This window comes from Ursus americanus, chromosome 24, assembly GCF_024610735.1.
Source record: "Ursus americanus isolate L20-20 chromosome 24, mUrsAme1.1.p, whole genome shotgun sequence".
Lineage (NCBI taxonomy): Eukaryota > Metazoa > Chordata > Mammalia > Carnivora > Ursidae > Ursus > Ursus americanus.
Genome location: NC_142150.1, coordinates 3,473,995 through 3,497,239, shown reverse-complemented (window position 1 = coordinate 3,497,239; position 23,245 = coordinate 3,473,995). Strand labels below are relative to the sequence as shown.

General features: G+C 38.9%; 1 protein-coding gene across 1 annotated transcript; it reads left to right on the top strand.

The window, feature by feature from the left end:
• Positions 1 to 19,204: 19,204 nt before the first annotated feature.
• PTH (parathyroid hormone) lies at positions 19,205 to 19,779 on the top strand. The gene is made up of 2 exons (XM_045796478.2): positions 19,205 to 19,290; positions 19,410 to 19,779. Exons 1-2 carry the CDS (start codon positions 19,205 to 19,207, stop codon positions 19,669 to 19,671), a joined length of 348 nt encoding a protein of 115 aa, XP_045652434.1. The 3' UTR covers positions 19,672 to 19,779.
• The last annotated feature ends 3,466 nt before the right edge of the window (positions 19,780 to 23,245 follow it).

The window sequence follows — 23,245 nt, the reverse complement described above, 5'->3', positions numbered from 1 at the left end:
TGTAACAGCAAAGTCCCTGGGGCCGGAAAGAGCTGGGTGTACCTTAGAAAACGACAGAAAGCCAGTGTGACTAGCCTGTACCAAACAGCTACTGGAGAAGTAAGCAGGCAATATATGCACGGCATTGTAGGTTATCTGAGAACCGATTTATCCAAAGGGCAGTTGGAAGCCATTAAATAATTTTAAACCAAAGATTGTTGTTACCTGATTTACATTTTTAAAAGCTCACTCTTGCTGACGTGTGCAGAGTGGATTGAGCGTATAGATTAGAACCAGGAAGTCCAGGGAGGAGCCTACTGCCACTGTCAAAGTGAAAGGAACCTGCCGTAGACTAGGACGGTGCTAGTGGAGATCAACGATACTCGTCCCGTACTAGTGACGGCACGAGTGGATGCCTTAGACTAGGACGGTGCTAGTGGAGATCAACGATACTAGTCCCGTACTAGTGACGGCACGAGTGGATGCCTTAGACTAGGACGGTGCTAGTGGAGATCAACGATACTAGTCACGTACTAGTGACGGCACGAGTGGATGCCTTAGACTAGGACGGTGCTAGTGGAGATAAACAGAGAAGTAAAAAGATTCTAGGTGTAATTTGGAAGTGAAATTAACAGGTTGACACTCAAATTTCTGGCATTCATAACTCATTGGAGGGCTGACATGGGGAAGAGTGGGAGCCAACTGGAGTATATATAAGTTTCCAAAAAATCATCAAGAATTCTGTATTTTAAAAATCTTATTAAGTTTTTAAATTTTAATTCCAGTATCATTAACATACAGTGTTATATTAGTTTCAGCTGTACAAGAAATTCAGTTTTAGACAGGTTAAGTTGGAAATGCCTAGTTGATGTTCAAAAACCATGTAAGATAAGGTCAAGCTCTTCCAGCAACAAAAGCAGCTGAGGAAGAGGGTTTACCGCCCCCCCCCCCACTCCCGGCCCGGGGATGTCTGACTCCCTGGGTACTGGGGAGGTGTCAGACAAAGGCCATTATTCTGAGGAGCACAGAGAAAATCCAAGAACTAACTGTGCTATTTCAGCTCACCTTAGCAAATATTTATTGCGTATCCATAAGGAATCACCTTGAGGCTACTCTTAGGTATTAGAAAGAGGTGTAAACTTGAAGAGAGAAGGCATGGTTTAAAGTCTGGTGACTTTGGCAAAATTTAAACTGTGATCTTTGTTGGATGATTGTGCAGATAACATGGAATAATTCACGTTAAAGCATCTGGCTATATAAATGGAAGTTCATATTAGACGTTGTGAGAGCAGGCATTATTATGAGCAATCAATATGAAATACTACATACTTATTACTATTTATTGCTTTCTGAAAAAAAACCAACAACTTTGATGAGGGTTCAACATGATCAAAATAAATGTATTTATTCTGCTGTAGAGGCCAGCTTTTGCACCACCCAAGTGAAATAAACGAGGACAAAATAACACCAAGGAGACTGATGTGTGTATACTGAGCTCTCAGGTGGGTGAAGAACACACATCAGAATCAATGGGTCTCAGCAGATCTTTACCCTGATTGCACGTGACCATAACTAACAGCCACAGCTTGATTACATTGGCTGCAATCCCTTTGCTGTTACATCCCAAACATATCAGAGTGTTGTTTGTACACCTTGTACCTTCTTCTAGAGCCCACCTGTCAGCATTAGCCCACAGGCTTGGTAATACACACCAGTGATGACCTGCCTTCCCTCCATAGGATCTCATAGACTTGCTGCTTCAACAAAGTAAGCATTTTTTTTCATTCCTTTGCTCCACCCATGTAGGACAAATCTTTTCCCAAACACCCCTTACTTCCACATTGCTTTGTTCTTACAAAGGTTCCTTAGGCCTCGAATGTCTCCACTACTCACCTTCCTGCTGATTTACTATTTGTCTTTATAGGCTCAGATAAATGCAAATTCTCGAAACACTCAATGCAATTTATTGCATCTTTATCTATATTTCCATTTCATGCTATTTATAATTCAATATACTTATTCAACAAATATTTATAGAATGTCTGCTGAATGTCAGGACTTTTTAAAATGCAAATGGAAGAAACCTGATCCAAGTAGCTTAAACAAACTAGCTCACACTGTTTTCATCCTCACCTATACTTCCTATTTTACTCTATTTATAAGTCGATATACTGAGTCAACAAACATTTATAGAATGCTGCTAAATGTCAGGACTCTTTTTAGATGCAACTGACAGAAACTCAAATCCAAATAGCTTAAACGAATCAGCTCACCTAACTAAAAAGTACAAGGAAAAACACAGTAAGATCCAGGCATTCAAACACCATTATTAGTCTTCATCTTTCTTTTACACAGGCTGATTAGGTTGGGTTCCCTAGAAATAGAGTCTGAGATAGGATTCTTGTGAAAGGGAATGGTTTCAGGAAAAGGTACGTGATGGAAGCAGGGGAAGAAAGCTAAGCAAGAACGCAGTCTCAGCTGGAGACTAGCTTCAGCCTTTTCCCATGGGGAGATCTGAAGCTTAAATCACACCAGAGTTTATATCCCACCTTGAGGCAAGGCGGTCTGATTTGGCACCCCCTTGCCAGTCAGTCAAGGACTGTGGGATAAGGAAGGACTGTATGAGTCTCCCTGGTGAAGAGGATTTGAGTGAACCTCCAACAGCATCCTTGTGGCAGGCATGGTGGCTGCCAAGACTCATTTGCAGTTTGGCTAACCCCAGAAGAGAGTCTCCCCCTTGAATCTCATACTGAAAAGCTTCAGGGAGAACTCTGATGTGTGCAACTCTTTTGCAGTACAGATGGGGTCAGAGTCAAGTAAACCATATGGAATGGACGCTTCACAGGAAAGAAGGTTCCTTTATTAAAGAAGAGGGAAGACAATGGGTAGGCAAACACAGGCATCCACTCCAGTAGGTACCAGGCACTGGTAAGGGAGGCAATGGTGAAGAAAAAAATACACATGCCTCTGCTCTCATGGAGCACACGAGCCTTGCTTAGGAGAAGACAGACTAACAAAAAACAGCAATGCGGCGAGACACAGGCTTTGGTAGGGGGAGGATAGATTGCACTCACCCTCCGCGAGGGTCTGTATTTTACGCTACTTTGTATACCCAGTGCCCAGAGGGTACCCTAAGTCTTATTCTAAGTGCTCAAGGAGTGAGCACATGCAGCGTGGGGTGTGGATTCAGGGGTCAGAGGAGGAAGTAGATGCTCTCCGGGAGTTGTCGTTTCAGTTTATGAGCCATGCACGAAGATCACCGACACCTTTATGGCCACATCATGCCGTCAAGTAGAGCGATTCTTATATCTGACTCCTAATGACTTTTGCCTATTCCCAAATTCTGATACTGCTTTCAAAAGGTAAACCTGCTAACCTGAAGTATATTGAATTTTTCTGAGTTTAGTTCAACATATAATTCATTGATCATCAGCTCTGTGTTAGTAGTGTGCTAAGTGATGCAAAAGATACAGATATTCATGTATTCAAACTTCAGTGCCAGCAAACTAAGAACACAGAACCGCTGCCTGGTAGGATCAATGTAATGACCTGGAAGGGATGCAGATTTCACTTCGTGCGTTTTTTGGCTATCTGCCAGGGGAATTGCAGGTTTTTAAGTGTGCTCCTGGTCCTATTCAGTGTCACCGAAGATAAGGGCAAGGGCACACACGCTCAAAGACGGAAGACTTTATTTAAGGACCTCAACACGGGAGCAGCAAATAGTCATCCTTGATTTTTCTGTCTTTCCCACTCGACCACCTCTGTAGGGGACTGCACCTACAGCTCAAATCTCCACGCCACCACCAGTCCGAGTCCCCCTCGTCTCTCCCGGCAAGAGCTCCTCACTGGCCTCTCAGGTCCTGGCCGCTGCATGCTTCCCATCCATTCACCATACAGCAAGCTGAGTAATAGTTTGAAATTGTAAATTTAATCACATCTTCTGCCCAATCCCCATCCCAGCCCTGTTTAAAATCCTGTCTGGCTCCCTCAAGTGCATAAAATCCAGACTCCTTGCAGTGTCCTAATAAGACCTACATAAATTAACACAGCTTTCCCTCTCTCTCTCCCATTGTTAAACCACACCTGAGCCGAAGGCAGATGCTTAGCCAACTGAGCCACTCAGGCGCCCCGAAGTGTTCATTTGTTTATTGCCCGTCTTTTCCACTAGGCTGAAGTTCCAGGAAGGCAAGGCGCACCGTTTTATTTTCCAGTATTGTACTCGTTATCTAGCTAAGTGCTTGCATATAACAGGTTTTCAATAAACATTTAAGTTAGTTCAGTTTAATTCATCTATTTATTCCTTTACTCAAGAATATTTTGAGCCCTAAGACTTTCTAAAAACTCTGCTGAAAAGAAGTCAGTTATGCATAATTTTCAAGTTTTAAGCAGTTCCTTTTTTTTTGCAAAAGTCGAAGACTTGTTTTGCCCTATTTGCCCTTAAGGAAGACCTTATTTGATTTGAGGGAAAGCACTCGAAGTGTTCGATATATACATATATCCCAAATATTCATTCTTTTTTGAAAAAAATGGAAATGATATGAAATCAGATGTTTTGGGTGAAGGAGCCCAATTTTCTTTTTGATTACGTAACTTTGATGTGTGGCAGTGCCACTCGGCAGAATTTGTACTTATTTGGGGAAAATTATTCTTTTCTTTGAATGAATTGAAACAGCTTTATTGTTTCTTATTGTGGAAATAAGAGGTTTTTCCTCCAGGAGATCTGGAAATCCGAAAAAACGTACCAAAATGTGAGGTCCCAAACATTATCTGGAGCTGGAGAAAAGAATAGGAAGGAAGGAACTAGATTGTGCTGGATTGGACTGTGAGTGTCTACAGATAATTTGAAGACTTAACCCAACTGTGCCGATATTGACGTATCTTGATCTAACACGACTGGATTTTTGTGGGCCATGCTGTAGTACACCCCCTTGTGTATAGCAGAAGGGGTTCTTCTGAATTAGGTGGGAATTTCTACACCCACTCTTTCTGCTTCATGGTAGGTGGGACTTCAGCTTCATGGGAGGCAAGATGTTCACGGGCTTCTCTTTCGTGAGAGATAAGATGGCACTGGCCAGAAGGTGGTGGACCAGTAGCTAGGCATGCCACATTTTCAGCAACGGGTATGTGTTGTTTTCTCTGTTCTGCTTTCTGTCCATTATCTATGAAAGGAAGGGTTTGTTTCCTTCTCTTACGGCCCACGCCAGAAGAGTGATGGCAGCATGTGTTCAAGGGCAGATGATAATCCCAAACTGCAGCATGTGATGGGTGGGAAAATGAATGGCCATGCTTGAGGACAGAAAAGCGACGTTCTGAGACCATTAGCTTAACTAGGTAGCATACTCCACCAGGTTGGATTTGCGGAACATGTAGGCTTCTCTGATGTTAAAACCACCAAGGGAAGGGGGCCTTTTAAGTGAGAACACTTTCTTCAGTCAAGTGGGAAGGGGCCACAAAGTCTTCATCATTTCAATATTAAAGAAATCACTTTGTAGGCCCAATCTGGGGAGATGTAGACCTATTAAGTCTGCGACAGCTACTGTGAACAAAGTGAGAAAAGAACTTGGAGCGAGTTATTTCCCCTCTCAGAGCAGCAGTTCATTCGTTAGTATGTTAGTCTGTTTGGGCTGCAGTAACAAGCTACCATAGACTAGATGGCGCGTAAACAACAGAAATGTATTTCCAAACTGGCTTCTGGCTCATAGATGGCTGTCTTCTATGTCCCCACATGTCAGAAAGGGGTAAGAGATAGCTCTGGAGCTTCTTCTAGAAGCCCTAATCTAATTCATGAGGGCTCCACCTTCACGACCTAATTTACCTCCCAGAGGCCCCGCCTCCAAATGCCACCACACTGGGGATTAGGTTTCAATATATGAATTTGGAAGGGATGCAGACATTTAGTCTACAGCAGTACCATGAAGATATTGGTTTAAATAATCTCTAACGATCCTTTCAAATCTGAAACTATGATTCTTTCAGGCTACCTTCCGTGAATTGCTTTTGATCTAGCCGTAGTCACAAAATATACATGTAAAACACTCAAGTAATAATATAATTCCTTGCTCTAAGACCCTAAGAGAAAATTTTCTTTCCACCCTCTCCACCCCTACCCCTAGATGCTTTGGGTGTCATATTTAAGAAATCATTGCTAAATCCAATGTCCTGAAGATTTTCCCTATGTTTTCTTCTAAGAATTCTAGAAGTTTTAGCTTTAATGTTTAGATATTTGATCCATTTTGAGTTAATGTTTATATATGGTGTAAGGTAAGGATCTAGCTTCCAGTTTTTTGCATGTGGATGTCCAGTTTTCCCAACACCGTTTGTTGAAAAGGCTATCCTTTCCCCCACTGAATTGTCTTGGCACCCTTGTGAAAAGTCATTTGCCCATGTATGCAAGGATTTATTTCTGTGTTCTCTATTCCATTCCATTGATCTTCATATCTGTCATTACCCCAGTACCACACAGTGTTGATTACCATACCTCTGTAGTAAGTTTTGAAATCAGAAAGTGTTGTTTTCCAACTGCGTTCTTCTTTTTTTTAAATTATTTTGGCTATCCAAGATCCCTTGAGATTCCATATGAATTTTAGAAGGACTTTTCTTTTTCTGCAAAAAAACATCACTGACCTTTTGGTAGGGACTGCATCGAACCTGTAGATTGCTTTGTGTTGTATTGATATCTTAACAATATTAAGTTTTCCAATCCATGACCATGGGATGTCTTGCTATTTATTGGTGTGTTTAATTTCAGCATTGTTTTGTAGTTATCACCACATAAGTCTTTCACCTTCATGGCTAAGTTTATTCTTATGTATTTTATTCTTTTAATGTTACTGTAAATGAAATTGTTTTCTTGATTTCCTTTTCGGATTGTTCACTGTGAGTGTAAATGAGTGCGACTGTTTTTTGTGTGTTGTGTATCCTTCAGTGTTCATGAATTTATTAGTTCTAACTGTATATGGATGTTTTAGTGTGTGTGTGTGTGTAATCTTTAGGATTTTCTACAGACATGATTATGTTGTCTGTCTTAATTATGCTGCTTTTATTTCTGTTGCTTGCCTAATAATGGCTCTGACTAGGACTTCCAGTACTATGTTGAATAGAAGTGATGAAAGTCAACATCCTTATCTTTTTTCTGATCTTAGAGGAAAAGCTTTCAGTCTTTCATCATTGACTACGATGTCAGCTGTGTGTTTTCATATGTGGCTTTTATTATGTTGAGGTGGTTTCCTTTCTATTTTTTTTAAAGATTTTTATTTATTTGAGAGAGAGAGCATGAGCCAGAGGGGCAGAGGAAGAGGGAGAGAGAATCCCAAGCAGACTCCGCAACCAGCGTGGAGCTGGACACAGGGCTTGATCCCATGACCCCAAGACCACCACCTGAGCCAAAACCAAGAGTCGGATGCCCAATGGACTGCACCATCCAGGCCCCCTGAGGTAGTTTCCTTTCAATACTGGTTTGTTGAGTGTTTTTTATCATGAAAGGGCATCGAATTTTGTTACAAGCTTTTTCTGCACCACTTGAGATCATCATGTGTTTTTTTTTCTTTTTATTCTGTAAATGTGGTGGAGTACACTGATTTTTATATGTTGAACCAACTATGCATTCCAGAAATAAATCCCCCTTGCTGATGGTGCATAATTGAACTCATTTTTAAACTAAATGAAATTGAGAATTTTTATGCCTGTGCTAATTAGCTCTTGGGGAGCTTGGGAAGATCAAAATAAGTTTAGAAATTAGAGGAACTAAATTTCCTCACATATAAATTATGGTATAGTAAACACACTTTAATATACTGTTTCAGTGTGTGTGTGTCTGTGTGTTTCTGTGTGTGTTTGTGGGGTGCGTAGGTGAGTTATAATTATTATAAGATGGGTTATGGGGTCATATTCTTCTGTTCAAATTGTGTCTCTGTCACTATAGTTGGTTAACCCTGGACAAGTCTTAAACTTATTTATGTTTCAAATTTCTCAGTTGAAAAATACAGGTTAAAACAGCCCCACTTTAAGATTGTTGTGAAGATTAAAATAATGTGTATAAAGCCCTTAGAATAGTCCCTGCCATCTAGTAAGTGCTCTGTAGCTATTATTATATCACTGCAATCTAATTAATGAAAGACAGGAGTCTTTTGCTGAATCCAAGCTTAAAATCAGAATGTCAGCTAAACTATGTAGTGGCAAGGAAAGCATTCACAGCTGAAAAACTATAGGCAGAGACCTTTCTACTAGAGAGAAGATTGTCCTCTTTTATCATTTATGTGCATAATCTTATTTACACCCGAAAAGAAACCAAGATGCCTATCCTTCAATGCTCCCTCAGGTAAAAAGAAATAATCTGCTAATCTGCAGTGATTGCAAAGAAGTGTAGGAGTCTGACCTTGAGACTTCCTAGCACCAGCAGGAATAAGTTCGGGTACATGTTAAACAACCGCACCTGCCTCTCCTCTCCACTTCAGCGGACCAAGTATTATCGCAAATCCTATTTTTCTGTCTCCCCAACTAAAGCGTATATTCCTCAAAGTCGGGATCCATGACTGACCTTCTCTATAATCTCATACCTTCCAACACAGGACCTTGACCTCAGCAGATATGTTTTGGGTTGAATTTCCTGCTTTCATTCTTTTTTTTCCTTTTTAAGTTTTTGTTTAAATTCCAGTTAGTTAACATGCAGTGTAATACTAGTTTCAGGTGTACAATTTAGTGATTCATCACTTCTGTACAACACTCAGGGCTCATCACAACAAATGCACTCCTTATTCCCCATCACCTATCGAACCCATCCCCCCATCTCCCTGCTTTCATTCTTTTGACCTTGATTCTCTGTAGTATGACGTTGACGGAACAGCCATGGATGTAGGAGACACAGATGTAAATCTGGCTATGTCTCCTCATTAGCTAAGTAAACTTGAACCAGTAATTTCAAAGTCTAAGCTTCACTTAAAGACAGGAACAATATTTACCTCAAAGATACCGTGAGAACCAAATAAGACAATGTATAGTATAAAGTGCTGTGGAAAGTGACAATAGATGATTTTTAAAAATCTTTCACTCTGAATTTTGCTGCATTAAGTCACCTTTCTAATTCTCAATTCAATTTGTAAGTTGTTTTTTTTTTCCTGACTGTTACACTCATTTATTAATCTTGCCCATTATGTCTCCTGGAATTTTTTTTTAATTGATGGACTTTATTTTTTAGAAGAGTTTTAGATTTACAGAAAATTTAAGCAGATAGCACAGAGAGCTCCAATATTACCCCCCCCACACACACACAAACACACATGGTTCCCCCATTATTAATGTCTTACATTAGTATGGTAACTTGTTATAATTAATGAGCCAACATCAATACATTTTAATTAACTAAAGACCACAGTCTAGTATTATTTTCTTAGTTTTTACCTAATGTCCTTTTTTCTGATCCAGGATCCCATCCAGGACACCACATTACATTTAGTCATCATGTCTCCTTAGGCTATGACAGTTTCCTAGACTTTCCTTGTTTTGACAACTTGACAGTTTTGAGGAGTACTAGTCCGGTATATTGTAGGATGCCCCTCAATTAATTAGAATTTGCCTCATGTTTTTCTCATGATGAAACTGGGGATATGGGTCTTTGGGAACAAAATCACAGAGGTAAAATGCCATTTTCATCACATAATATCAAGGGTGAATTCTATCAACATGACTTACACTGTTGAGTTGACCTTGATCGCAGGTAGTGAGTGTTCTTCAGGTTTCTTTACTATGAAGCTACTCTTCCCACCCCCCTTTCTATACTGTATTCTTTGCAAGAAGTGACTCTACACTTAAGGAGTGGGGAGTTATGCTCCCTCTCCCAAACATTTTTTAAAGCAAATACTTGGATGCATGAGTTGATTCTATAAGATAGAGAAGCATGTTATTGACTGCCTTGCCCAGAGCTCCTTTTAAGGAAAGTTGCCTCTATCCACGCCTCTGCTAAACGGACAGCCAGACCCAGGACAATGACTGGGACAGAGATGACCATCTAACCTTCAGTATTTATTCTGTTCAAACTAAATGATTAAACTATTTTTTAATTCTTTTGGCATTCAGTATTATTTAATTCTCTCACATTTAAAAACCCATTGACTCTATTTAACAAAGAGAATCCTCAGTTAATTTGACGCATTGAAATTATACTTTCTGAAGAAAAGTTTCCCCAAATTCTTGACTTTTTAAATTGTCAATATTTCTTGAACAGTAATATAATGCAAATTGAAAAAAGAGCAAACAGTGTTATTAAAGTGCTCCGTTGTTAAAGGGGACTTATTGAATATATTAAAGAGTTGACGAGACTTATATCCCTTTAAGTACCTGTTCTTAAAAGGAACAAGGTTGTTTATGAACAGGAAAAGAAATTCCCACTCAAAGTGGACAATGATTATGGCACTTGTCATGGCTATTTTTCAAATGGACTCCCCCCTTGAGGAATGTGATTGTTTTACATGGATATTCCTAAATATTCATCCAGCGTGGGGACAAGTGAAATCAGTATATGTAGTGATGAGGAAGGGATTCACAATTGATGACAATGTGGGTTTTTTTTTTTGGTTTTTGCTGTTGTTGTTGTTGTTGTTGTTGTTGTTTTGGTCAGTGGACAACAATTTTAAAAGTCACTGATCAAGAGATGAAATGTAATCCTGAAGAGTGGAAAAGCAGGTCCTGCCAGGAAAGACAGATGGGATTTTATGCTTCAACAAGTCAAATTGAAGAGCAGTTCTCAGAGTTGTTGAGTTTATTTCAGTACATGTGAAGGATACCAGCTCATATGATAATGTTGAGTATGTTTTCTCATTACTGTATGTTCAATGCAGAAAAGAACAAAATAATTTGGATGTAGAAGCCATGTTATAATGTAATTGGAGCATAAACTGTAACTGCAAGAAACCTTATTTAAGAATTCTCCAAAACAGGAAATAGTAAGAAAAAGTCAATATTCAGGGAAATAAAAAGGTATGTACTTTAGATACTTATAATTTATCTTGGAGAAACACAAATAATTTTTTAGTATAAGCATGTCCCATACATTATTTTTCTTTTATCTCAGTGTACATATGCACAGGTAATTAGAAAAAAATTCAAATATAACAAACTAGATGTCCTGTGGCGTTTTTTAATTTTTTTTTAATTGTATAAAGAACATTTAACATGAGATCTATCCTTTTAATAAAACTTTAAGTATACAATATGTTATTATTGACTGGGGTCTTGTGTTTTTATTTGCTGAATCTGGTGACCCTAGTAATGCCAAGATCTGAACTCAGGTCTTTTGAATCCACATCTACTGCTCTTTCCACTGTGATCTTCCCTCTCATAGATTTCATAAACTAACCAACCACACGAGTATGTTTGGAATTAAGTTTCATAGTGATTTTTTAAATACTTTATTGGTGCCCTAGACATCTGGAGAATTTCCCTGCAGGCAAAATACAGAATCTCATCTTCATGCCTCTCTTTGCACCCATTAGAGCATTCTCCTGGAAAGTTTGTTACTGAAGATTCTCTTCATTGTTGGAAGATGAAGCCATTAGCATTCTAGGTGTAGCCTTTAGAGCAGCTCTGTGATGTTTGAAATGCCCTGTATTCAGCTTAGAAAGGACACAGAAAGCTCCAAACTGGAATTACATCACTTTAACAGGATTCACGAAAACAATGTTATTAGTGTTAATTATGGTTTTAATCAAGACTATGTATGCAGTTGACAAAGTTCATGGATATACACTATTCTATTTGATCCCCACAATAATTCTACAGGGAAAATTTATATTTATTTTTGTGTGGAAATTAAGGTTTTGTGATAAAATAACTTATCCTGGGTTGTGCAACTCATAAGTGCCAGAGCTCGGGTCTTTGCCCTCATCTTCCATACTCAGGTCCTGAGCATTTCCACCGCACGGTGCTGCTCAATGGGTGTGAGAAGAACCTACCTTCTGAGAACACCTGTCAGTTTGTTAACTTGAGTAGGAGTCCACTCTGCAATCACATTCAGCACACTTTGTTACCAATAATGCAAATATATGATTAGTCTTAACCTAAACTAATATTAAACTTAATCTTAATCTAAGGTAAATCAATCTTAAACTAAAAATGATTAGTTTAAATTTTACAATTCCTTGTGAAAATAGCAAATTCAGCATGGATTTTATGAACATCCTAGCTGCCCACTGACTCAGAATTCTTTGTACTTCAGGGGCTGCAGATCTTGGAGGCAGAGAGCAGATTGGGCCCAGCTGCTCAATACTCTCCATGTTTATTACTGGGGACTCCTGGAGTGAGGGAGACCCTCAGGGCAGGGAACACTTTCCCTTCAGATTTAGTTTCAATATGCATTTTTTAATGCCAATTATATGCAAAACACTTTTGCATATGACAGCTCATATCTGAAAGCTCATAACTCAAAGGAGGGAAGGTAGTATTCTACTTTGAGATGTGGACATTAGGATCTAAAAATTAAGATGCTGTAACTTAAAAAAAAAAAAAGGCCTAAATGTGAGATCTGAAGCCATAAAACTAAAAGAAAACATGGGTAGTGACCTTAGCAACATATTTCTGGATCTACCTTCTCAGGCAAGGAAAACAAAAGTAGAAATAAACTATTGGAACTGTACCAAAATAAAAAAACTTTTGCATAGCGAAGGAAACCATCAACAAAACAAAAAGGCAACCTACTGAATGGGAGAAGATATTTGCGAATGATATATCTGATAAGGAGTTAATATCCAAAATATATAAAGAACTTATACAGCTGAACACCAGAAAAACCCCCAAATAATCCAATTAAAAATGGGCAAGGGACCTGAATAGACATTTTTCCAAAGAAGACATCCGGATGACCAAGAGACACATGAAAAGATGCTCAACATCACTCAACATCATGCAAATCAAAACCACGACGAGATATCACCTCCCTCCAGTCAGAATGGCTAAAATCAAAACACGAATAGTAACAAGTGTTGGTGAGGATATGGAGAAAAGGGAACCCTCTTACACTGTTGGTGGGAGCGTAAATTGGTGCAACCATTGTGGAAAACAGTATGGCAGTTCCTCAAAAAATTAAAAACAGAATTACCACATGATCCTGTAATTCCACTACTGGGTATTTAAAGAAATGAAAACAGTAATTCAAAAAGATATTTGCACCCCTATGTTTACTGCAGCATTATTTACAACAGCCATGATATGGAAACAGCCTAATTGTCCATTGATAGATGAATGGATAAAGAAGATGTGGTGTACACACACACACACACACACACACACACACACACACACATGCCTACATATACACAATGGAATATTATTTGGCCATAAAAGAGAATGATATTTTGCTGTTTAGCACAAAATTAAGAGGACAGTATACTAATTGAAATAAGTCAGAGACAAATACCATATGATTTCACTTATGTATGGAATCTGAAAAACAGAACAAATGAATAAACAAACATAAATTGACTCATAAATACAGAGAACAAACTAGTTGTTGCCAGAGGAAATGGGTAAAATAGGTGAAATTGGATTAAGAAATACAAACTTCTGGGGCGCCTGGGTAGCACGGTCAGTTAAGCGTCCAGCTCTTGGTTTCAGCTCAGGGTCATGAGATTGAGCCCCGTGTCAGACTCAGTGCTCTGTGTGCAGTCTGCTTGAGATTGTCACCCCCCCTCTCCCTCTGCCCCTCCCCCCTGCACTCGCACTCTCTCTCTCTCAATAAATAAATCTTTAAGAAAAAATACAAACTTCCAATTCTAAAATGAATAGGTCATGTAGATGAAAAGTAAAGCATAGAGAATATAGTCAATAATATTCTAATAATGGTGTATGGTGGCTGTACTTACTGTGGTGAGCATTGCATAATGAATGGAATCATCAAATCTCTATTTTGGGCACCTGAAACTAATATAACCCTGTATGTCCACTTCAATAATAAAAAAATGTTAAAAAGAACTCAGTAGCTCAATATCCCTAGAGGAGCTTAAAGCAAAAGAGTAAGTCAACTGTTTAGATACCATCTAATCTGTCTGGAATCAGGAGAACTATAGCTGGATTTCCTAGCCCTGGAAGTTTCTTCTTGATACTAAGTCCCCCAAACCATACTAATTCCTATGGCACAAACCGAAGGAAAAGGTATCAGTCTAAAATTAAACCTCCCATAATGCAAGAGGAAACACATGGCCCTTTTATCTTTCCCAAATGTGAGGAATACAGTAGGTGGTCTGATCCTGGCTTCAGAGAACTTGAGAGCGCTAAGAAAGGCTGAGCTTTTCAAACCAAAAAGCTGTGTTCAGCTTTTCTGTCAATATGACATCAGCCTCCTGTGCCCACATAGCCCCTAGCCTTCTTATTTCTTAAATGATGTCCTTTTATCTAATGACTGCAGTCCCAGACCCTGATGGTTCAGATAAACAATGTGCCAAGTCTTGGCAGCTTTATCTCTTCTTGGTGGGAAGGTCAGAAAGTCCTTTAAGAAATCTGAGAGACACAAAGATATTACTAACATGCATGAATTTAGAAAGGAGTACAAGATAAAACTTGTCCTCATACACACGAATGCTTTCCACAGCTCGCACCGAAGGACCTTCTATGGGATCATCGCTCATCTCCCCTCTTCTTCTACTAGCGTAGTCTTCACTGCTGCCATGCCTCTGCGCATGCTGTTTCCTCTGCTCTTTTTCACCTCTGGTGGAAAACTCAATCATCCTGGAGAACATTTCAGCTTCTCAGTAAAATAGCTTCCAACGAGTCTGGAAATTTAGTCAGTTCCTCATCTGTGCTTGTAGAAGCCTTTCTTCATATTTCTATTATAAGATCTATCACATAGTGTAATTATGTGTTAAGCTTGAGAGCAGAGATCATGTCTCAATCATCTAGTGCTTAACGTAGCTCTTAGCTGATCGTAGATACTCAATGCATTTTTTTAACAAGTGAACATTGTTTGAATTGTTTGCTTTATTTGTCTGAAAAACTAGTATAATCCCGTGGTTGTATTTAATAGGACAATTATTCTTATTTACTTGCAGTAGGAGGAACACAGTAAAAGCACTAATTGCATTACTCCTGGAAGGCTGTCAATTATGTCAAACTTACTCAAAGAAGTGGGAAAAACCTACAAATTAAAATGTTAAACATGGCACTATAATAACAATGAAAATGTGTTTATAAAATCATTTGCATTTCCAATTCTTCTTCCTCTCAACGGTATATAACCAAAAAATGGTACACAAACATCACGTGTAGACTCTGCATCAGAAGAGGTCTTCAAAAAGACCAAAATAATAGGTTAGTTACAGTGGAAAGGGATCTCTTGGTTTCCTAGTTCAGCCCTGTGCTATGTATGAATCTCTATACTGGCAAATGCTCATGTAGCTTCTCCTTGAACCCTTGCAGTGCTGGGGAACTCACTACTTACGAAGGTGTTTGATTCTTTCTTTTCTTTTCTTTTCTTTTCTTTTCTTTTCTTTTCTTTTCTTTTCTTTTCTTAAGTAGGTGCCACACCCAGCGTGGAGCTCAATGCGGGGCTTGAACTCATGACCCTGAGATCAAGACCTGAACCGAGATCAAGAGTCAGATGCTTAACCGATTGAGCCAGCTAGGCACCCCTTGATTCCTTATTTTAATCATTAAAATGTCCGAGTTCACCTCAAATCTGCCTTCTTGTAATCTTTAACCATTAAACTCAGTCCTTCCTTCCTTAAACCTCAGTAAATACTCCTTCCTTGCGATAGCACCATCAAAAATTAAAAGCAGCTATCTATGGTCACCCCAAGTCTTCTCCAGTCTTTTCCAGTTTCATTCAACTGCTTCTCATATGCCAGGTCTTCCAACATTTTCAGCAACCTGGCACATCTCCTCTAGTCACGTTGCAGGTTGTCGGTAGCACTTCTAAAATGGAGTCTGGACATACGCTCCAGGTAAGGTTTGCCCAGCGAAGAGGATTAATACAGAACGCTCATTCTAGACTCTGTACAGGTACTGTCCAAACTTGGACTGGCTTGTGCTCGATGTAGAGTCGAACCTTGGCAATGGTTAGCAGGAAAGGGGATAACATGCAGCCTGGTAGGACTGGAACTAAGAAAACGAATCCAATTCTGGGACTTTAGTCGGAAGGCAAGGTGCCTAAATGAACCCTGGATACACCCAGGGGTGCATTCAAGGGGTTTTGAACTGACAGCTGGGGCTCCAGCTGTAGCAATATTGGAAGTCAGAAAGCTGACAGCACTATGCCTTCGTTAGATTTTGAAGCAGGTCTGTAATCATAACAGCAAAACCTGAGAGTCAAGACCCAATCCCTGGGCAAAGAGGCTGCAAAAGGCTAGGCCAATTAAAGACTGAAATGCAAAGAAGAGCTACGTTTCTAGGGGGAAACTGAGATAGTAAGAATCAGAATGGCTCTAGAGTCACAAAGACCTTTGTTGAATCCCATCTTCTCCACTTTCCAATCCTTAGTTTCCTCATGTGAAAGTTGGGCTAATAAGAGTATTTACTTTAAAGGATGGCTGTGAAGACTTCCCGGGGTAATACATATGAAGTCTGGCAGATAGTTAGTGCTTAGCAAGTGTTTTCCTTGCAACTTAAAATGCATAAATGAAATTTAAGTTAAGTGAATTTTAAAGTAATTTCACGTTTAAAGATTTAAAATTAATTACATACAAAGCATTTTCTCAAAATATTTTTAACGCTTCCTTTAAGAAAAGCACTAGGTCTATTTTTTTTTAATGATGCCCAGGAATAATCTGGATTGCTGAAAAATGGCTTATAAAGTAAGAATAACACAATGTGATTCTTTATAATCCTCACAATAATTATACCAATAGTGTGGTTATAACCAATACACTTATTTTCAGATTTTACTTGCAACCAATAACTTTACCATAAATCTTTGAAATTAGTCTTCCTTATAATATAAATTCATTAATTCAGTCAGAATTATAATTTGATATTTTTTAGAAATCTTTGCATAAACCCTTCTTCCAGGCCCACACTGTTTTCCTTGTAATACCCAGTTATTTAAAATTTAAGAGGAATAGGCACCGCCCAGTGGGGGGGGGGGGTGTGTGATTCTGAACCTATAGTTACAATCCAGAGAATCGGGAGTGACGTCATCTCTGACAATAAAAAAGCTTCTCTTGGTGAGAGGAAGACCTGTATATTAAAGTCACACCTGAGGGTCTATAGTTCAATTCATCAGCTTTCACAAGTTGATTCAACTTCGAGAAAGCCTCAGCTGCCGATACACCTGAAAGATTTGTCACAAGACATAGTGTGGTGAGTAATCTTTAGTTTCTCTTTTAAATTTCATTTGAGATTTTTTTCATAATTGAGCAATTATATAACGTGTACTGTTTTCTATAAATATGCTGTTTGTTCAAGGTAAATTCTTAAGGGAGAGTTTGAATTCTGTTCAATTTAAAGTACCACAACACAAAATAAATTTATGCTGCTAAAATGCTCTTAAATCAGTGATTTTTACAATTCAAGTCTTTCTAGATGCCTTGTTTTTTCTAAATCCATCTGATATCACACAAAAAATAATTAAAATCTGGCATGATATGCGCTAATGGTATCTTACTGAAATTTTGAAATAAAACAGCCTAGTGAGGAATGAGTAATTCTGATTCAAATAACCAATACAAATTTATTAAGTTGTGTTAAAATTCATTTTTCCTGCCAAATATCCTTATCTAGACTGTTTGTTATATGACTCATAGAAAGCTCAAATCTGTGTATTAGAGTTGGAGAAATTCAGTTTTACTGCTGGATAATCCCTTTACATAAAACCTTTCCAAATTTGCTATCTTGAAAACCGTACATGAATTTTAACGGTGTTTTACAACTGCTCTTTTCCTTTTAATGGCATTCTTATGCAAGGCTCTTCTCTCTATGAAGAACTAGGAAGCCAAGGAGAGATGTCTGAAGTTACTAGGTGAATGTGACAAAGGCAGGACTAGATACCAACGCTCCTTGCCTCTAGCTACCGCGCCTCTTCCTAGCATAAACCAACATTGAAGCATCTTCACTTGTTGCTCCGTCAGTAGCTTTCTCTGGCAGAGTGAAAATAAATGCAATAGATTACAATGTTTCTTATGCGACTTCTAAATGGTGCTCCGTCGCTTTAAAACGAGCACACAGACATCCCGTGTATGTTAAAATGGAGAACATTAAGCATTAAGAGAAAGCACTTCTGTAATAATAGGCTTCGCAATTACTGAAATGCGGATTAAGGTAAGATATTCTATTTTGAGATGAAAAGCTTTATGAGCAAAAGAGGAAAGTGCTAAAAATTATACCCCAACAAGACTGTTAATAAAATAAGCCGAATTAGATAGATGAGCATTCCATATGGAGCCAAGCCTCTAAATCCATAAACAAGTAATTAATTAGGTGATTTAAAAATACTTCGACACATTCTTTTTAATGATAGAAGTGTGCATTAATTCATTAAAAATCTCTACATCAGAGCCTATTAAGTTGGTATTTATGGTTATTACTGTAGTGCCTGAAATGAAGTTGATTTATGAAAAAGGAAATTTGCGAAATAAATTTGTAAATAAACAGTGTTAGCAATTTACCTGGTTAAGAGAATTAGACATTTTCATGAAGCCTGGGTGGCTCAGTCTGTTAAGTGTCTGCCTTCGGCTCAGGTCATGGTCTCAGGGTCCTGGGATCCAGCCCTGCGTCGGACTCTCTGCTCAGCCGGGAGCCTGCTTCTCCCTCTCCCTCTGCAGCTCCCCCTACTTGTACTCTTTCTGTGTCAAATAAATAAATAAATAAATAAATAAATAAATAAATAAATAAAATCTTCAAAAAAGAGAGAGAGCCATTTTCAAGCAGATTATAAGCACTTAATCATAACAACATAAAATGTGGGAGGAAATTCTAAAAAGGAAGATTTTTCATTCCTCATATGGCTTAAAATTCATATATTAAAACTTGCACAAAACTCTCAAAAAGATACTTAAGAAAGTAAAACTAATCTATTGAATTTCATGTATATTACATGAAATTACATGTATATATAATATATACTACATGTATCTGTAAAATAAAAGAGGCTGATTCTAAAGTCTTTCATGAAAACCAATCCAATTAGCTGTTGTAACACTCTCTGTGCAGTTGTGTGGTTGTAATGGTAACTACTATAAATTTAATTGTATAGTTTGGCATATTAAAAATATTTTTAAATACTTCCATTTTGCTTTTCCTTTTAGTGAAGATGATGTCTGCAAAAGACATGGTTAAAGTAATGATTGTCATGTTTGCAATTTGTTTTCTTGCAAAATCGGATGGGAAACCTGTTAAGTAAGTATTGTAACCTGTTCTGCACGGTGAGGGCATGGGAATTGGATTTCTAAGGCTGGCTTTATGATGGGGAAGAGGAAAACTAATGGAGTGGTCCTCCCTTTTTCTGTTCCCTCCAGGAAGAGATCTGTGAGCGAGATACAGTTTATGCATAACCTGGGCAAACATCTGAGCTCCATGGAGAGGGTGGAATGGCTGCGGAAGAAGCTGCAGGACGTGCACAACTTTGTTGCCCTTGGAGCTCCAACAGCGCACAGAGATGGTGGTTCCCAGAGGCCCCAGAAAAAGGAAGACAATGTGCTGGTTGAGAACCATCAAAAAAGTCTCGGAGAAGCAGACAAAGCTGATGTGGATGTATTAACTAAAGCTAAATCCCAGTGACGACAGAGATATCAGAGCGCTGCTCTGATACCAGCACAGGGCAACAATATTACATGCTGCTAACACTTTCAAGCTCTTAAGATTAATAAACACCAAAATTTACGTCTAATCCACTGCTAGCCATGATAGCTGAAATTTTAATTGATTATTTTGATTCTACTTTAATTCATTTAAGAGCTCTTTTAATCTATTTCTATTGTTTATTCTTTTTAAAGTATGTTTTTGCATAATTTATAAAAGAATAAAATTGCACTTTTTAACCTCTCTCCCATCTTATGATGCAAAATAAAAATTTAACGATCATAATTTTAAATAAATGAAGTTAAATGTTTCTCATTTGTTATAAGAATGTTTTCCGGGGATATGAGAAATACCAAAATGTTTAAATTGATCTTGAATAGAAAGAATAGTGCAAGATTTTTTTTAATAATGTGTGTCACATTCCCATATTTCGAACATCATCCTTTTAATATTACCAAAGTACTATGTCCCCAAATCCCCACTACCTAGATAGCATTGTTCTCTTCATCTCGGGAAAGGAAAGGAAATGCTCAGCAAGGAAAGGCAGAAAATGGTCTGAAACTTGAAAAAGCATTTGTCTGTACGCTAGTCTGGATCCCAAATTGCAAAGGACAGAATTTTTGTATTTATTAGAATATAATTTCATTCACTTGTCATTTAACAAATATTGATTTGTGTCCATTATTTGTCATGTACTGTATTAGACACTAGACACACTGGTAAGCAAAAGGGACACAATTCCTACTTTAATGGGTCCTACAATTTAGTAGGAAAGATGGGCATTAATTCATTATTAAGCACTTTGAAAGAAAAGCACAAGATACTCCAGAAGGGCACAATACAGAGCCCTGTTCTATTGGGACCAACGCCGTCCAACAGAACTTTCTGTGATGATGGGAATGTTCTATATTCTGTCCTGTCCAATACAGTGTCTCCATGTGCAATTAAAACGTGCCTTGTGTGGGCCCCTGGCTGTGCCAGTCAGTAGTGACTCTTGACCTCGGGGTTGTGCGTTTGAGCACCACATTGGGTGTACAAATTACTAATAAAAATAAATGAACATACCTTAAAAAGTGTTTTTAAAAAAAAAATGTGCCTTGTGTCACTGAGGACTAAAACCCACCCTGGCCTCAAAGTGTTCATGTTCGAATGAAGACAGAGATGTAAGCAAGTATTTACAATATTACATGTGAAATGCAAAACGCAATGATACACGGAGAAGGGGACAGATCTTCTCGACGTAGGGAATAATTGAGATGGGACTGAAATGGCAAGCAAATTTTGCAAAATGTAGAATATTAACAAATGTCAGGCATCCTGGTGGAATTGATAAGACTTTGGTTTAAATGCAGAGTACAAAATCTACTTTAGTTAGTTTAAATAGAAAGAGATTCATTACAAAATCATTGAGAATGCTGACGAAAATTGGCTCTTTGTTAAACTTGGAGGAAAAACTCGCAAAGTCACCAAGAGAGTTGTTCTCTGCTAATATCAGCAGTTGACTGATGCTATCAGAGACTGCCCTGATCAGAAGGCAGCTGCTTCCTACTGCTATTCCAGAAACAAACTGTACCTGCAGAAAGAGATGGCAAGCACTTCCCTTCTTTTTTTTTTTTTAAAGATTTTATTTATTTATTTGACAGAGAGAGACAGCCAGCAGAGAGGGAACACAAGCAGGGGGAGTGGGAGAGGAAGAAGCAGGCTCCTAGCGGAGGAGCCTGATGTGGGGCTCGATCCCATAACGCCGGGATCACGCCCTGAGCCGAAGGCAGACGCTTAACCGCTGTGCCACCCAGGCGCCCCAAGCACTTCCCTTCTTGACGTCTAGTGTGCTTTGTTGCTGGAACCTGCTAGCACTAGCACAACAAAATCAAGCCCCCCCCCACCCCCCCCCGCCACCCTCCACAAGGGTACTTGCCAGCAGAAAGGGAGAAGTCACAGAATCACCTTACTTAGGCCTGCCCAATCTCACAGGAGTGCATACGATTGGCTGAAACTACATCTCTTCTAGAACCTTAGCTGCAGAGGTGTCTGGGAAATGTATTTTTTAGCTTTCCAGCCTACTACCTAACACAAGAATAAGCACTAGAAGGTGGTGTGGACAGTGCCTCCAGCTCCTTGGTGGTATCAAGCCTCATCGAATATTCTTTTTTTTTTTTTAAGTAGGCTCCATGCTGAGTGTAGAGCCCAAAGTGGGGCTCCAACTCACAACCCTGAGATCAAGACCTGAGCTGAGATCAAGAGTCATCACTTAACCAACTGAGCTACCCAGGCGCCCCCTCAATGAGTATTCTTGAATTTGTCCCCTGATGGAACTGTGTGAGATTTTCCTTGGGATATTTACCCAGGGGCGGAATCTTGATACATGAGCTTCTCAAGACTGCTTGTGAATCACATGTACAGTTTCTATTCCCACCAGAAGAACGAGGCATTTCTGCCTATTTCCACCTACAATTGGAAGTATGTGCATTTATAAGGAGTTCTGTCACATTGACGGTAAGTGGTAACTCGTTGTTTTAATTTGCCTACCTCTGAATACTAGTGAGATTCAACTCTCTACATGTTGGCCGCTTGTGCCCTCCTGTCTGTGAACTTTTTTTTTATATCTTTTGCCAATTTTTAATTCATTTTCTGGCCCTGTTAATTTTGAGTTCTTTGCATATTCTTTTTTTTTTTTTTAAGATTTCATTTATTTATTCGACAGAGATAGAGACAGCCAGCGAGAGAGGGAACACAAGCAGGGGGAGTGGGAGAGGAAGAAGCAGACTCATAGCGGAGGAGCCTGATGTGGGGCTCGATCCCATAACGCCGGGATCACGCCCTGAGCCGAAGGCAGATGCTTAACCGCTGTGCCACCCAGGCGCCCCTCTTTGCATATTCTAATACAAATGCCTTGTTGGTTTTCAATGTCACAAATATTTTCTTCCAGCGTATCAAGTATTTACTAACTCTGCTTAATTTTGATGGACACAAATACATCAATTTTTCACCTTACTGTTTGTGTCTTGGAGTCTTACCGAAGAAGTCTTTCCCCTGTCCTAGGTCACAAAGTTCTCTCTTACATCTGCTTTAGAGTTTCCCTTTTCACTTTTAAGTATTTACTATTCTGGAGTCTAATTTTGTTTATGACAAAATGTTATGTTGGAACTTAATTATTTTTAAATATGGACAGTCAGTGTCCCAAATACCATCTATCAAACAATTTTTAAAAAGATTTTATGTATTTATTTGAGAAAGAGAGAGAGCACAAGTGGGCAGAGGGGCAGAGGGAGAAGGAGAAGCGGGCTCCCTGCTGAGGAAACTGATGTGGGACTCAATCGCAGGACCATGGGACCAGGACCTGAGCTGAAGGCAGACACTTAACCGACTGAGCCACCCAGGTGCCCCTATCAAACAATTTTTTATTTCCCCATAGCTTTGTAGATAATTTTAAAAATCATATTTTAAGTTCCCATGTAAACATAGGTTGGTTGGTTGGTTTATTTATTAATTACTTTTAGGGAGTGAAAAATTGCTTTACTGTGCTCTTTGAATCAACTTTCAGTCCCTGAAA

What these genes read in the sequence shown, in the direction of transcription:
- PTH (XM_045796478.2), top strand. Translation starts at nt 19,205, where the DNA reads ATGATGTCTGCAAAAGACATGGTTAAAGTAATGATTGTCATGTTTGCA. An exon ending in TCGGATGGGAAACCTGTTAA is followed by an intron (nt 19,291 to 19,409) that starts GTAAGTATTGTA and finishes TGTTCCCTCCAG; the next exon opens with GAAGAGATCTGTGAGCGAGA.